The following is a 14,723-nucleotide window of genomic DNA, read 5'->3' as shown; positions in this document are numbered from 1 at the left end:
TTTGTTCAGGTATCATGCAGGTTCTAAATAGTGCTTCAATGCCTTGCACCTGCCAATCTTTTGTACCCCAAATTGTTTTCGTTTCAATATTATTTTTCCAATAATCGAAACCAAATGTCATCATTTTGTCATAAAATGCTTCTGAATATATCAATTTAGAATTTGTCAGCATTGTTTTCATTCCTGTTTTATCTAACAGTTTATAATAAAACGTTTCTGCATCACTGGTGTTAAACCCTGAAAAATATTTGAATTTCTCAAAGAATGCTTTAGAACTGCTTTTAGGTGGTGTAGCACAATGTTCCCATTGATTATACATAAAAACATTTCTAGGCTGTGCAGATTTATGCAAGTAATGATCCCCATAATGGGTGTAACAGAATAACTGCTCATAACTAGATGAACCTTGTAAATAATCATGATCTGTGAATCTAGCTGACATTACTAAATCAGACATCATGTCATTAATACTGTTAAAGTCCCAATCATCAGAGAATGTACTAGGAGTCACAAAGTCACTTAAGGAAACCTTTAGTTGATGAGGATACTTCAGGATTTCGACCGGACCATATATCTCATAGTCTGTTTTCTCCCATACTACCCCACCAGGTATTGGAATTGCTGTGACATTTACTGTTGACAGTTCTCTTTTCTTCACATGGGATGATCTGTGTGGTTTCAGGACTAGGTTGATGTTCTGACTTGCTGTGTACATTGTAATATATTTTCCTTCAATGAATTTTCCCAAACACAGTTCCATGATGAGCCAAAGCAGGAGGAAAAATACACCTAGACCGAACCAGAACTCTAGCCAAGGGGAAATTAGGTAGATTTCCTTCAGTTGATGAAAGAGTTCCGTTGCTTTTTCTTTAAAAGTCTTTTTAGTTTCTGGCATCACTTCGGGCTCATTTTGATCTTCAGAGAAGTTGTCGAAGTTGATGAAATAACCAGAGGCAGTTCTGTCAATTGATGGGATTTTTCTTTCAATCTTTCTTTCAGTAGCACTTTCTGATGCCACATCATTGTAGACTGGTGTTGTTTCTTGACAAACTGTTTCAATCTGTGTTTCAAGAGGCACGAGTTCCATGGCATTATTGCATAGTCCTTCATTGTGCACTGCAGGCTGATCGAATGTGATGAGTCTTTCAGTTTGAACCTCTTGGATTGTTGCAAGTTTGGGTATTCTGTTGTTTCTTGGGAGTCCACTGGGCCTACTGTTGATTATAGGCCACATGCTTGTGGTTTTACCTTATCGGTAGACACGACTCTGTTCTCCTTTTTACCAGCAAGGGGCGGTAGCACAACTGATCTTGTTCCGGTGACTGCTAAGACAGGTACTGCTTTTCTGTAAGAAGGCCCAAATTCCTTCTTCACCGCGATCTTTTCTCTGACTAGATCCCCAATCTTTGGAATCCAGACAGGCCTTGCTGGGGCTGTTGCGGGTGGTGCCTCGTCAGTGGTACTTGGCTGTTGCTTTAACTTTATGTTGCTTAATGATTTTCTTGTTTCATTCAGTTCCTGTAAAACAGCCAAACGGTCTTTTACATCAAAGTGCGTTGTTTCTTCTTGTACCACTGACATCTGACTATCGAGGTCCTGAACGCGCATTCTAATTCCGAACAATAGTTCGTATGGGCTGAAACCTTTTAGAGAATTTCTTGGCATGTTGTTAAGACTAGTCTGGACACTTATTAAATGTTTGACCCACCCAGCGCCTGAACCTAATACCTTCGCTGTTATAGATTGCTTTATGTCACAGTTTTTTCTTTCTACCACACTATTCCCTTACGGGGCATGACGGACAAGAATACCGCAACCCAATTCCCATGCTGGCCATGGCCTCCCCATAAGCTCGAGAGCTGAAAGCAGGACCCTGGTCAGAATGGAACGTGGTAATTGCGTATATGCCGATATGGACTCGCTAATCTTTTATAACCGTTCTAGCGTCAGCCGAGCGCTGGTGGCCTCATTTTTTAAGTGCTTTTCGTCTTAACTGTTAATAGGACGCAGGATGGGGTGTAGGCAGCGTTACGCTCTTTCTGACTGGTAGCCTATTACAGTTTTCACAGTTGTTTGCATATATTTGGTGTTCTACACTCATTCCCGGCCACCAGAATACTGATTGTAATTCAGTCAGTGATTCCTTGATCCCTCTGTGCCTAAGACCCAAACCCATGTGGGCGTCTGCTATTAAAAATATTCTCCTGTTCGTGTTTGGAATTACTCTGTCCCCCACTCCAGGGATTCGAGCAAAAGGAACGGAGTTTGCATCGATTATGTATGCATAATTGAGTGGATAGTTTACGGGTAGTGCTGCACAGTCGCCTTTTACAGTCGTTTTTACTGCTAGCATGGTTTCCCCGTCTATGTACTTATCTGTACGCTTTTTTGTGGCTACGGAAGCCGGTTTAGTTGCTTCCGCTTTGGCTGTATTAGCCAATGAATTCCCTGCAACGTGAACGCCATCACGTTGAAGACTCTGTGCGTGAATCACGTGAGTCTTTTGTAGTTCTTTGTATAAAAGAGCTACCTCGTTCCAGAGCAATTTATGCTTTATTGTGGCACCTGTGTCATCTTTGTAGTCGTTTTCGATCCAACTCTGCAGTTTATTGTTGTAAGAGTTGACGCAAAAATGAGAATCGCACACGATAAGTGTCGGGAATTCACGTTCTGCATTTTCGAGCGCCATCTTTAAAGATCTGATTTCAGTTCTTTGAACCGAACAGTACTTTACTGATTCAGTTTTTGTTACTTTCGGTCTGAATTTACCGCACAGCCAACAACCTTTAATGATCGCACATGCTGCATCGTAGGATTTTCTCTCTACGTTGAAATGCTGTACAAAGCTATCTGTGTAGATTATACAGGCATATTGTGGGAGAGGCAGAATTTCGATTGGCAGAGGATATTCTTCTTCATATTCTAAATCATTCAGTTCTTCGAATTGCGGGGCGAAATAGTATTTCACATCTTCCGCTCCTAGAGAATCTATACACTGTATCCATTTCGGATCCAGTGACACTGTAGGCAGGTTTACTGGGCTGAATAGCGCCTCGAAGGCGGATTCCGCTGTAAGGATATTAATCCGTTTGCCGTGTGCTAGTTCTCGTTCATTTGCTAATGCGATTTGCACTGCGTTCACAGTTCTTTCTGTGTGACTGAATGTTTTTTCTGCTTGTGTGTACAAGTGAGATTTAATTGAAATTGGTACCTTTTCTCCCTCATTAGAGGTTAGGTACGTGAATCCGCATCTTCCTGGGATGACTCGGATTACAAGATCGATCGTGTTGTCACGCGTATCTAATTTTGTTTTTGCTAACATGTCTGTTTGCAGTGATCTCAAAATTTCTGTGTGTTTTTGAGTCCAATTGATTTGTTTTAAATCAGGTTTAATTAGTTCGTAGAGAGGTTTAACCCTCTCTGCGTAATTTAGGATGTAAGTTCTTCCAAAATTCAGAAAACCTAGAATGGATTGTAAATTCTTCAGCGTTTTTGGAGCTTGGAGTACAGCGCACTTCTCTAAGAAGTTGTCCGCTAGGCTTTTCCCTTCACTTGATAATTCGTACCCTAAAAACAGTACCGTCAGATGGGCAATTCGAGACTTTTTAAAGTTTAATTTGTAACCCTCTGCTGCGAACCCAAGTATAATGGTGTTCACTCTTTTCAAGTGAGTATCCAAGTCGTCGTCTGTGAGATAAATATCATCTACGTAAGACAATGCTTCATCATCATAGATTTGTAGTAACTCTGTTACCCTAGCTGAGAATAGTCCTGGGCTGTTCTTGAACCCCTGTGGGAGTCGACAGAATTTTTTCTGCGACCCAAATGCGGAGAAAGCGGTCAAATATCTGCTTTCTGGTGCAATGTTTTGACAAAAGAAACCATTAGAAATGTCTAATGTCGTTTTATATTTTTTCCTAACTATGTTATTCATTAGGGCTGCACTATGCGAGTTTTGTACTGCAAAGGTTTTGCAACATGTATTAAGATATCTGTAGTCCAAAACTAGACGATATGAATTGTCTGGCTTGGAGACAGGAAACAAAGGATTGTTCATTTGAGAGGTGCATGTTTCAATCACCCCCTGGTACTCAAGTTGATCTAAGATCTCCCTGACCTGTTTTTTAGCTTCTTGCTTTATGGGATACTGCCGTTGGGCAGTTGGTTCACTTTTTAATTGGATTTTGTGAGGCGGTGAATCCTCATCCCATCCTTCATGATTTTTATATAATGCAGGTGCCTGGGCTACTGCCCATTTCCTTGCATATGTATATTTTTTGTGAATCGGTATGTGATTCGAGAAGGCAGGCATAATCACTTCTTCGCCACGAGGGCACTCCCTGACAAACTCCGGGGGCCAATCTTTTTCAGCTAACAGAATATCATAGCCTTTTGAGAGCTTATCCCAAAATAGTCCCTTAATTTTCCTAGTCTTATCACCCTCTATACGCAATGTTATTTCGTATATTTTATGGGGCTCGCTAAGTCTGGCGTCGGCAGTTTCAACCTGAATGTATTCATTCGTGTCCACTGTCTCCAGATGACTCATCAAGATCTTGCGCGCTATACTGATTTCTGCTGCACTGTCCAACATTGTCAATGCCCACTCCCCGTTTTTCAACTGTGTCCTCAGTATTCTCGGCATGATTGATTACTCTAATACTGGCTACCTTCTTTGTCTGAAATTGAGATTTCTTATTTTGAGCAGGTTCCTTGTCTTTGGACTTGGTGTGCTCTCCTGGGTCTGACCGTCCTCTTCTTTCCGAATTCTGTGGAAGAGATCGAGAGGGACGAGTATCAATACTTTGATATCTATCAAGTTTTTTCAGATTATCCCTATTTCTAAGGTTATATCTTTTCTCAGAGGGCTCCCGCTGGGGAGACTGGCGTTCTCGAGTCGGAGTTCTTTCCCTCCGTCGAGGAGACCTTCCTCTGGACTGGAAAACTTTTTCCTTGGGAGTGGATTGTTTATTTCCATCCCAGCTCTTTTTAGGAGTATTTAAATTATTTTTAATAAATAATTTTTCAGGATTTTCGAGCAGTTGGGGCTTAACTGGTTTTCCACCCAAGCTGTCTCTACCTAATTCTTCATAGCATTTTTCTATGATTTTTGCAAGCTCAACAGGATCTTTTATATCTGTTTCCTTCAACTTCTGGCGAATCGCCACAGATGCTGCTTCTCCCTTTACGTTGGCTAATAATATAGCCGTGACCTGCTTGAAGTCTTTCAGTAATTTCATACCTAGATTTAAAGCGGGCTCTGGACCGAATTCATTTTGAATCTGTTTTAGCACTTCTGGTATTACCGCCATAGACGGAACACCGTGTGTTTTTGTGTAGATGGAAGCAAAGACTGTACCCCAAGTGTCACAGTCCTCCACGTGTGGTGCGATTCCCATAGGAAGGCAGATGGTCAAGATTCTGTGTTTCTCAATAGGGGTAGTATCAGGAAATACTGCCTCTATTTGAGTGATTTTCTGGGCTAACCAGAAAGGAATTTGTTCCCGTTTTACGGGTGTTTTACCAAGACATGACTGTATGTTCTGTGGTGTAATTTTATTTGTGTTCCCCTGATGAGGGGTCAGCTGTGGTGTGTTAACAGCTGGCTGGACTGTTGCAGTCCGCATTACATATTGGACTAATTGCCTATGTATTTTTATTAATGTCTTTAGCTGTACTAACAGCTCTTCCTTAGACATTTTTGCAATGTCAGGATGTGGTGTGTAGCTGGCTAGAACAACCCCCAGAAAGGTAGGCCGTGCACATTTCTCTTCCTGTTCATAAACAACAAACCTGAAATGACCCAGACCAATTAGAGGAGCGATAGAAAGAAAGGCTTTGGATGATTAAGAAAGCTACACACTACTTGGATCACTGGTAAGTAATATAGACAATACCTCTTTATCTTTATTTCTTGTTCCCATCATTTACACATAAAGAAATACTCAAACCTTCAGCAGTATAAGAATTGTACCTTTCAAAACAAAGGGGCCCATTAGGATGGCGGGTGGATTGCCCCCGCTAGGCAGGCGATGGCAACCGCCGGCCTGGCGGGGGCAATCCGCCAACCATCCTCACCTAAATGACCCCCCGCCATATTAGGATGGCAGGGGGTACCGCGGCAGACGGAAAGACCGTCTGCCGCTTTTTCGCCCCAGTCGACTTCGCCTGCGACCGGGGCGGAAAAGGTTTAATATGGTGACGGTGTCTATCAGACAACGCCATCCATATTAACATGGGCTACTTCAGATGCCTTTCCGTGGCGACAATGCCACCACGGAAAGGCATGCGGTCTTCACTTTGGGGGCCCCCTGTGGGCCCCTAGAGTGAAGGAGAGGTGGGGGGTGCACACGGAGGGTACCTGTGGTACCCTCCTGCATTTGCATAAACAAAGCGGCAGGCAACGCTCGGTGCCTGCCGCTTTGTGTATGCAAATGCATAAGTGCATTTTTAGCATTGTGGCGGGCGGTGCTGAGAGCACCGCCTGCCACAATGCTAAAAATGCAGGATGCGCCCCCCACAGTGGCGGGCGCATCCTAATGCCCCCCACGGGACCCCCGTCCTTATGGTGGGCGGTCCCAATCACCGATAGGATGGCGGGCGGACTAAGTCCGCCCGCCATCCTAATGACCCCCAAAATCATGAACACTGAAAAAGACAGAAGCCCCCATGGACCTTTAATAACAATTACTGAACCCAGCACAGATCATGAGTCAGCAGTTACAATACTGGTGATAAAGATTCCTGGGAACCCACATCCAAAATGTAATTGGTCCCAGACATAGAACAAGAAGACCAAGCACATGTCACCAATAAAGGAAATCTGCAACTCAGCTTAAAAAAATGTCCATGCCTCTAATAGAACATGCTTGAACAGGTATAGGCTGATCCCTACTCAAAAAGTTATAAGCGAGTAGAGAGCAGACAGACTAAATCTATCAAGCTAAAACTCCTGATGAAGGTCATAAACCTAGATGAGTTTCACCACAGATCAGAAAAAGATTTTCGCAATGACAAAAAGGAGCTATGAATTCCAAATAAATGAAAACCTCCTTACATACACCATGCACATGTAAGACCTGTTTATTGGGCCATTCAGGTTCCTAGTAATAACAGATAGAACCTTATTGTAAAATTACTGAGTCACGTTATGAATATATCCTAGACCTGTTCTGAGAATCATGTGCGAAAATAATTATAGGGAACCTGACAAACTATGGACCCCAATTAACCATGTTTCCTTGAAAGGTTTATGGCAATCATGTAATAAGGCTCTCAGGAGCAAAAATTGAAGGAAGATATTTCTTGGCAAACTCCCTGAATAGTGAAATGAATTGATGATTTATGATTTTTTGTACTTTTGCAACATTTATAATAACAATGAATATGCTTTGTAAAGGTTCATGAGCATTGGCAATACAGTTAGCATCATGTTTATTGCTTCTAATCTGTACTTTAATAGCTGCACAGATTCCTTCAGAAGATTCATTTTAAGACACCTTCTGGAGTTGACATTGAATTTGATGACACAGGTGATGTGCTGCCTCAGTATGACATATTAAACTGGGTTATCTATCCTAATGGAACCATCAGAGAAATCCAAGTTGGCACTTTTGACCCGTCCGCTCCCGCTGGTCATCAACTTGTCTTCAACAAAAACTCGATCATCTGGGACTCTGCGATGCACAACCTTAACCAGGTCAGTTTGAGAAATGTCCTTCCTCTGCACTTCCACAAGCTGTAATATGTTCGAAAGGGTTGCCATGTTGCAGAAAGTCTACTTTCTCAAGACGTCACATAATTTAACATCTAACTGAATCTTACCTACAAAATATTTGAGCCTAAGTTTACAGATGTGATATGATGTGTATGTTATGTGATGATTCGTTAGAATATGTTCCCCGAGGGTGGCTTTAAAGTCTTCTTGGTACTGTGACAGATTTTTTTGTGCCTTTTTTCAGAAGTTATACTACAATTTATCAGCAACAAAGTGGTGCACACAGCACATTTATCACACCAGCATTATAGGTAATTGGCACAACTCTAAATAAACAGTAATTCTACTCCTGGTACATCCACTACCTTTTTAGGTTTCGTCTGCAGAGCGCTTGTGCTGCGCTTGTGAAATCTATCGTTTTTAATATAAACTTAAAGGGGCGTACATCCCACCTCCTCTCTTTCTTGGCCTTTCATTAGTTCCTGTGCGTGCCACTTACTTTCACTCCATTTCTTTTGTCTGTAGCATATTTTCCTGTATTAACCAATACTTGTTCCTCACTTATTCAGTAGTACAGGAGGCTTGGAATGCATCCCTCTCCAAACATCAGTTTCATCTGAGCCAGCCCACACAAAGCCTCTAAATGTGGCTTGGTTTGGTTGCACTCATTTAGTATTACAGGAGGCTTGGAATGCATCCCTCTTCAAACATCAGTTTCATCTGAGCCAGCCCACACAAAGCCTCTAAATGTGGCTTGGTTTGGCTGCACTCATGTAGTAGTACATGAGGCTTGGAATGCATCACGCTCCGATTCTTCCTTTCATCCAAGCCCGCCTATACAAAGTCTCAAACTAATTTCCCCATTTGAGACCTACCCGCAGTGTAGTTGGTGTTTCACCAGGAATGGATAGCCATACATACAGACATTCATTGTATTTACTAATGCTCGTTCCCTATGCTTCTGTCCATATTCTCTTTCTCTACACCCCATCCCTACTCCCACCTTCCTGCTCTCACCCCCCAATAACCCCCCTTCTCCTGCTATCCATTTCTGCAGGGTGCCCAGGAGTTTTGCCCATCTTTCAAACCACAAAAAATCATCATTTTCAGATAAAGGACACAATCCAAAGAACAACTGCACTGACACCATGTAAATATTGCAGATGGGGATTGCATCATGGTTTTTTCTGTATAGTTATGAGTGAAATTGAAAGTCAATATTTTTGGTTGAAATCTTGCACAGTTGAGCCTCAGTGCAACATATCAAAGTTAAAAAAGCTGTGATAAATTCAGCATTGACAGTGTTATAGTGTTTTTGTTTTTTACTTCTAGTACTTGTTTTCAGCTGACTTCATTGCACATCTGCCCTGTCCTTTGATGCTTTTCTTCTCCACAGTGGTGATCTACTACACCCCCGGTGATACCAGCACAACTCCCAAGAAAGCAGCCTCTCTGTTACACCTAACCCACCAGCGCCCCTAAAACAGACCCCATGCAGGCAGTAGCCTGTACGTCTGCTGAGATCCCATGTTCAGTCTGCTGGCCTGCTTTCATGTGGCACAGTATGCAAGCAGTGGTATAACTGCTTCTATGCTTTACTGTATGCTATATACAGTTAGTGACATTTGCTTCTATACTCCATAGTTTGCAGGTTGTGACGCATCTTCTTCTGTACTCAATAGTAAGCAGGCTGTGTTGTATTCGATAAGGTGCAGGCTGTGCTGTAACTGATTCTTTACTCCATAGTATGCAAACTGTTCTGTATCCGCTTCTGTACTCCATAGTATGCAGGCTGTGCTGTATCTGCTTCTGTACTCCAAAGTATGCAGGCTGTGAAGCATCTGCTTCTGTACTCCATAGGATGCAGTCTGTGCTGGATCTGCTTCTGTACTCCATAGAATGCAGGCTGCGCTGTATCTGCTTCTGTACTCCATAGAATGCAGGCTGCGCTGTATCTGCTTCTGTACTCCATAGTATGCTGGCTGTGAAGCATCTGCTTCTGTACTCCATACCATGCAGGCTGTGACACATCTGCTTCTGTACTCCATAGTATGCAGGATGTGACTCATATGCTTCTGTACTCCATAGGATGCAGTCTGTGCTGGATCTGCTTCTGTACTCCATAGTATGCAGCTGTGCTGGATCTGCTTCTGTACTCCATAGTATGCAGGCTGTGCTGTATCTGCTTCTGTACTCCATAGTATGCAGCTGTGCTGGATCTGCTTCTGTACTCCATAGTATGGAGGCTGTGCTGTATCTGCTTCTGTACTCCATAGTATGCTGACTGTGAAGCATCTGCTTCTGTACTCCATAGTATGCTGGCTTTGAAGCATCTGCTTCTGTACTCCATAGTATGCTGGCTGTGAAGCATCTGCTTCTGTACTCCATAGTATGCTGGCTGTGAAGCATCTGCTTCTGTACTCCATACCATGCAGGCTGTGACACATCTGCTTCTGTACTCCATAGTTTGCAGGCTGTGAAGCATCTGCTTCTGTACTCCATACCATGCAGGCTGTGACACATCTGCTTCTGTACTCCATAGTTTGCAGGCTGTGAAGCATCTGCTTCTGTACTCCATAGTATGCTGGCTGTGAAGCATCTGCTTCTGTAATCCATAGTATGCTGGCTGTGAAGCATCTGCTTCTGTACTCCATACCATGCAGGCTGTGACACATCTGCTTCTGTACTCCATAGTTTGCAGGCTGTGAAGCATCTGCTTCTGTACTCCATGGTATGCTGGCTGTGAAGCATCTGCTTCTGTACTCCATAGTATGCGAGCTGTGCTGTATCTGCTTCTGTACTCCATAGTGTGCAAGCTGTGCTGTATCTGCTTCTGTACTCCATAGTTTGCAGGCTGTGAAGCATCTGCTTCTGTACTCCATACCATGCAGGCTGTGACACATCTGCTTCTGTACTCCATAGTTTGCAGGCTGTGAAGCATCTGCTTCTGTACTCCATAGTATGCTGGCTGTGAAGCATCTGCTTCTGTAATCCATAGTATGCTGGCTGTGAAGCATCTGCTTCTGTACTCCATACCATGCAGGCTGTGACACATCTGCTTCTGTACTCCATAGTTTGCAGGCTGTGAAGCATCTGCTTCTGTACTCCATACCATGCAGGCTGTGACACATCTGCTTCTGTACTCCATAGTTTGCTGGCTGTGAAGCATCTGCTTCTGTACTCCATAGTATGCTGGCTGTGAAGCATCTGCTTCTGTACTCCATAGTATGCTGGCTGTGAAGCATCTGCTTCTGTACTCCATAGTATGCTGGCTGTGAAGCATCTGCTTCTGTACTCCATAGAATGCTGGCTGTGAAGCATCTGCTTCTGTACTCCATAGTATGCAGGCTGTGACACATCTGCTTCTGTACTCCATAGTATGCTGGCTGTGAAGCATCTGCTTCTGTAATCCATAGTATGCAGGTTGTGCTGGATCTGCTTCTGTACTCCATAGTATGCTGACTGTGACACATCTGCTTCTGTACTCCATAGTATGCAGGTTGTGCTTTATCTGCTTCTGTACTCCATAGTATGCAGGCTGTGATGCATCAGCTCCAGTGCGGCAATGTGTGTGACCAGTAACATTTGTTCATGTGCTGCACAGTATGCAGGCAGCGACATCTCTTTCTGCAGCTCATTATGCAGCCCTATTTCTTAAATCAAATAACTGGTTTCATTTCATAGTATCTTGCCACTCTATATGAGACGATGAACAGGAACTGCCCAAGTCACTGGCCAGTCATACCAAGCCTGGAGGTTCATGCAACAAACAACTATTTGCTGACAAATAACTCAGACACATTTTAAGTAATGGACATTTACCAAAACATTCTTAAATGATTTCCAAGTCAGTTTTCATTCCCTCGTGTTCTCTTTTCGGTCTTACTGTATTGGCTATACAGTCTATGATTGTACCAACCAAAGTGATGCCATTCTGGGGTAACATCATAGGGCAGTCCTGGCAGCCATTCTCCTAGAGATATTGAAACTTTGAAATATGGGATCTATTGATTCTAAGCACCACTTACATCTATCGGTAAGTTGAAAAAAGCATACCTACTTGAAAGAACAGTATGCACCACTGATATAAATATTCTAATTCTAGTGAGGCTGCTCAGTGGGCTAATGCACCTAAGGCAGGGATTTATGTGAAATGTGGCGGATACAAGTTCTAACTGTAGTCAAAGGTAACTGAGTAAATACACCTTCTGCACTCTTGGTGTGTAACCTGTAGTTGACAGGTTCCAATCCTAGTGAAAACAAACAATTGCAATGCAATAGGTCCAGCACTTATGAGAGTTTGTGTTATTGGCATTGTAAATGAGTTGTTTTTAAAACAGATAAATAAAAAGCATTTTCATTTGCAATTCCTATGGCTTAAACTCTCGCAAATGAGAGAACTATTGCATTGCAAATGAGTTTGGTGCCTGTGCTATAAAGAATAAATAAATAATCGTTAAGAGAGAGCGAGGACAAAGATATTTGTGAAAATAGTGTTCTGAGGCTGTAATTAAAGCCTGCAGAGTAACAACACATGTAACAGGAGGTGTCCTCATGGGAGGTTACAAACTGATAAAAGGTGGTACTAAGGGGGGACTACTAAGGCTATTTACCAATGACAAGTCACAGTTTACAGTGGACAATGACACAAACGGAGAGTGGGTGGAGCTTCCGGTCCATACCAGAATACAGCATGTCTCGCAGAGCAGCACATGCGCAGCCTAGGCTCAACCTAAAAAATACCTGTATTGCAAACAGGAATTTATTGAAACATGATTTTCTAAAATGCACCACATTTTACCAGTAAAAACACATTATACGTTAGTATTGCTTCAAAGCATTCAATTTACTTTGCATTTCCAATTAAATAAAATAAAAGAAGAGGGAGAGGAAACATTTGCTATGGGTTGGTTCACATTCCCAGTGCCAATCGGATTATCAAAAAGGAGTCAAATCACTCATGTACTCATTTTATGAGGGCAATATCCCTGGTGTTTCCAAAGAGAAAGATGTTTTTAATAAAATAACTCTTACCTACTAGTGTTTCTGGTTGCTTGGTTCATCATCTAATGGTGCATTGGGCATGCAGTAATACTCCCACTGGGACTACAATGTGACAGGCTTGTATTTTGATCCACTCCCATTTCAGCATCTATTTGAGCGACCTCAGTTCCCTATTTCTATCATTTTCCAAAACAGAGAAAAATAATACAAATCTGGATTGATGGTCCTTAACTGACGTTGATGCTGGTAGGATTCAGCAGGTCAGCGTAGCACGTAGCAGGTGAGCAGAGGTGAGTACAAGGAGGATGGGTGGCAGTGAAGGTTTCGGTAATTAAAGGGGAAGAGCCCCAGGTCACTCCAAGAAAAATTGGGCAGAAAGTGTCCCGGAAGAACCCCTTCTGAAAAGCACAAAGACAAGGGAAACATCCAGTGGACTTCTAAAACAAAGGATATATAAAAAGAATGTTTAAAAAGAGATGTCATCAAGGAGAAAAAAATTGTATAAAAGTTAAACATGTCATAGAAAGCCTGAAGCCAATTAAGTGGGGGCGGAGGGAATGGAAGTAACCATGCAAAAAAAGGCACACAAAAGAAAAAGGTGCCTCCGAATAAAACCCGCCAGCAAAATGAATAGGTGTGGTAAAAGGAGGGTTTTCAGTCACAAAGTTGATAGACTTTGTGGGAAAACATTTTAAAAGGAATAAACCGCTAGTAAAAGGGCAGCTTGGTGAGAAAAAACAGCTAACATCCACTAGTTTGGTATCCCTGGCCTTAGCCTCTCCATACCAAACTCATCTCAATATAGCTGAGTTATTCTTGGACACAAGACTATACTCATTGCTCCAACTCTTTCCCTTTCTAATGATCAAGAAGGAGAGGGTGAGGGAAGAGGCATAGACGGTGACTCTCAATGTAAGGAGTTCACTAACCTTATGGAGGAACACCTCGAAGAGGATGAAAGTGCGGAAATGCCTCATGATAGAGTAAATGACTATTCGGATCCAGCCATGGTCAACTTTGAAGTCCCAGGAGCTTCAAGTGCTTCAATGCTGGAAGTAATATTAATCCTGCAAAAGAACTGCAAGGCCTGTTGGAGGTATTAGTAATGAATAATGACATTTTAAAGATTCAAAAAGAACAGCTTCAAATTATGGCGGGGAACTGAAACAAATCAAAGACATCGTGCCATCCATAGTTAGGCCATTTGGAGGGGACCAACAAGCGGGGAAAGAGAAATCCCAGCAGGAAGGGGTGAAGAATGGTACCCACACGCAGAAGGAGGAGCAAAGCGTATTTGTATCACAATACCCAATAATCATAAAGAAACAGGGAGAAACAATGAGTTAAAGCACCAAATACCACAAGCAAGGCGATGGAGGAAAGGTCTAAAGAAGGGCCTAATTATAAAACAGCAGGAAAAAAATGAGGTAGTTATAGACAAGGGTATAATAGCTTAACAAAGGTTGTGGTAAAAGCTCTGGGAAAAATACCCCTGTAAGAAGAACAGCTACTTGTAACTCAGAATAGGGGAGAGGACGGAAAGAGAAGTGGGGGAACCTAAGGATAGAAAAAAAGAAATATTCTATGAGTAAGGAAGAGGGTGACGAGGATATGAGTATTGAGATGGGTGGGCAAAGAGGAATAAGAACTTGCAAAGACCAAATGGGGAGAGGGAAGGGAATAGAACAACTAGGTAGAAGGGGGGAAGATTTGAAGAGGGGGCACTAGAAATTGAGAATAGAACCAGACAGGATCTGTTGTTATTATTTGAACCGATGGGCCAGTGGAAAGGTAGAAAAAAAGTTAGGAAATTAGATCCATGAAACCAGTCACAACTGCTATTTTCCCTATCTAAAGGGGCAAGTTTACAGAACATAGGCTCTGAAGATCTCAGACAAGTGGGATTTACTGTAAACAGGAAAGGGGAAAATATATTCTATATTCATAGTTGGTGAAGTCAGCACTAGTAAATGCAGAGCACAAGTTACATAAGGAAGGGATC

The 14,723-nt window shown here is 42.5% G+C and overlaps 1 protein-coding gene across 1 annotated transcript in view; it reads left to right on the top strand.

The window, feature by feature from the left end:
• The window catches only part of LOC147725940 (vomeronasal type-2 receptor 26-like), a 334,468-nt gene that overhangs the window by 282,635 nt on the left and 37,110 nt on the right, over positions 1-14,723 (top strand). Inside the window, exon 3 of the mRNA XM_086963397.1 lies at positions 7,463-7,683. Coding sequence (XP_086819523.1) covers positions 7,463-7,683 — 221 coding nt within the window. The remainder of the gene's footprint in view (positions 1-7,462; positions 7,684-14,723) is intronic.

Source organism: Lissotriton vulgaris, chromosome 3_1 (assembly GCF_964263255.1).
Source record: "Lissotriton vulgaris chromosome 3_1, aLisVul1.2, whole genome shotgun sequence".
Lineage (NCBI taxonomy): Eukaryota > Metazoa > Chordata > Amphibia > Caudata > Salamandridae > Lissotriton > Lissotriton vulgaris.
Note: the sequence above shows the minus strand (reverse complement) of the source record. Positions and strands in the feature narration are given on the sequence as shown.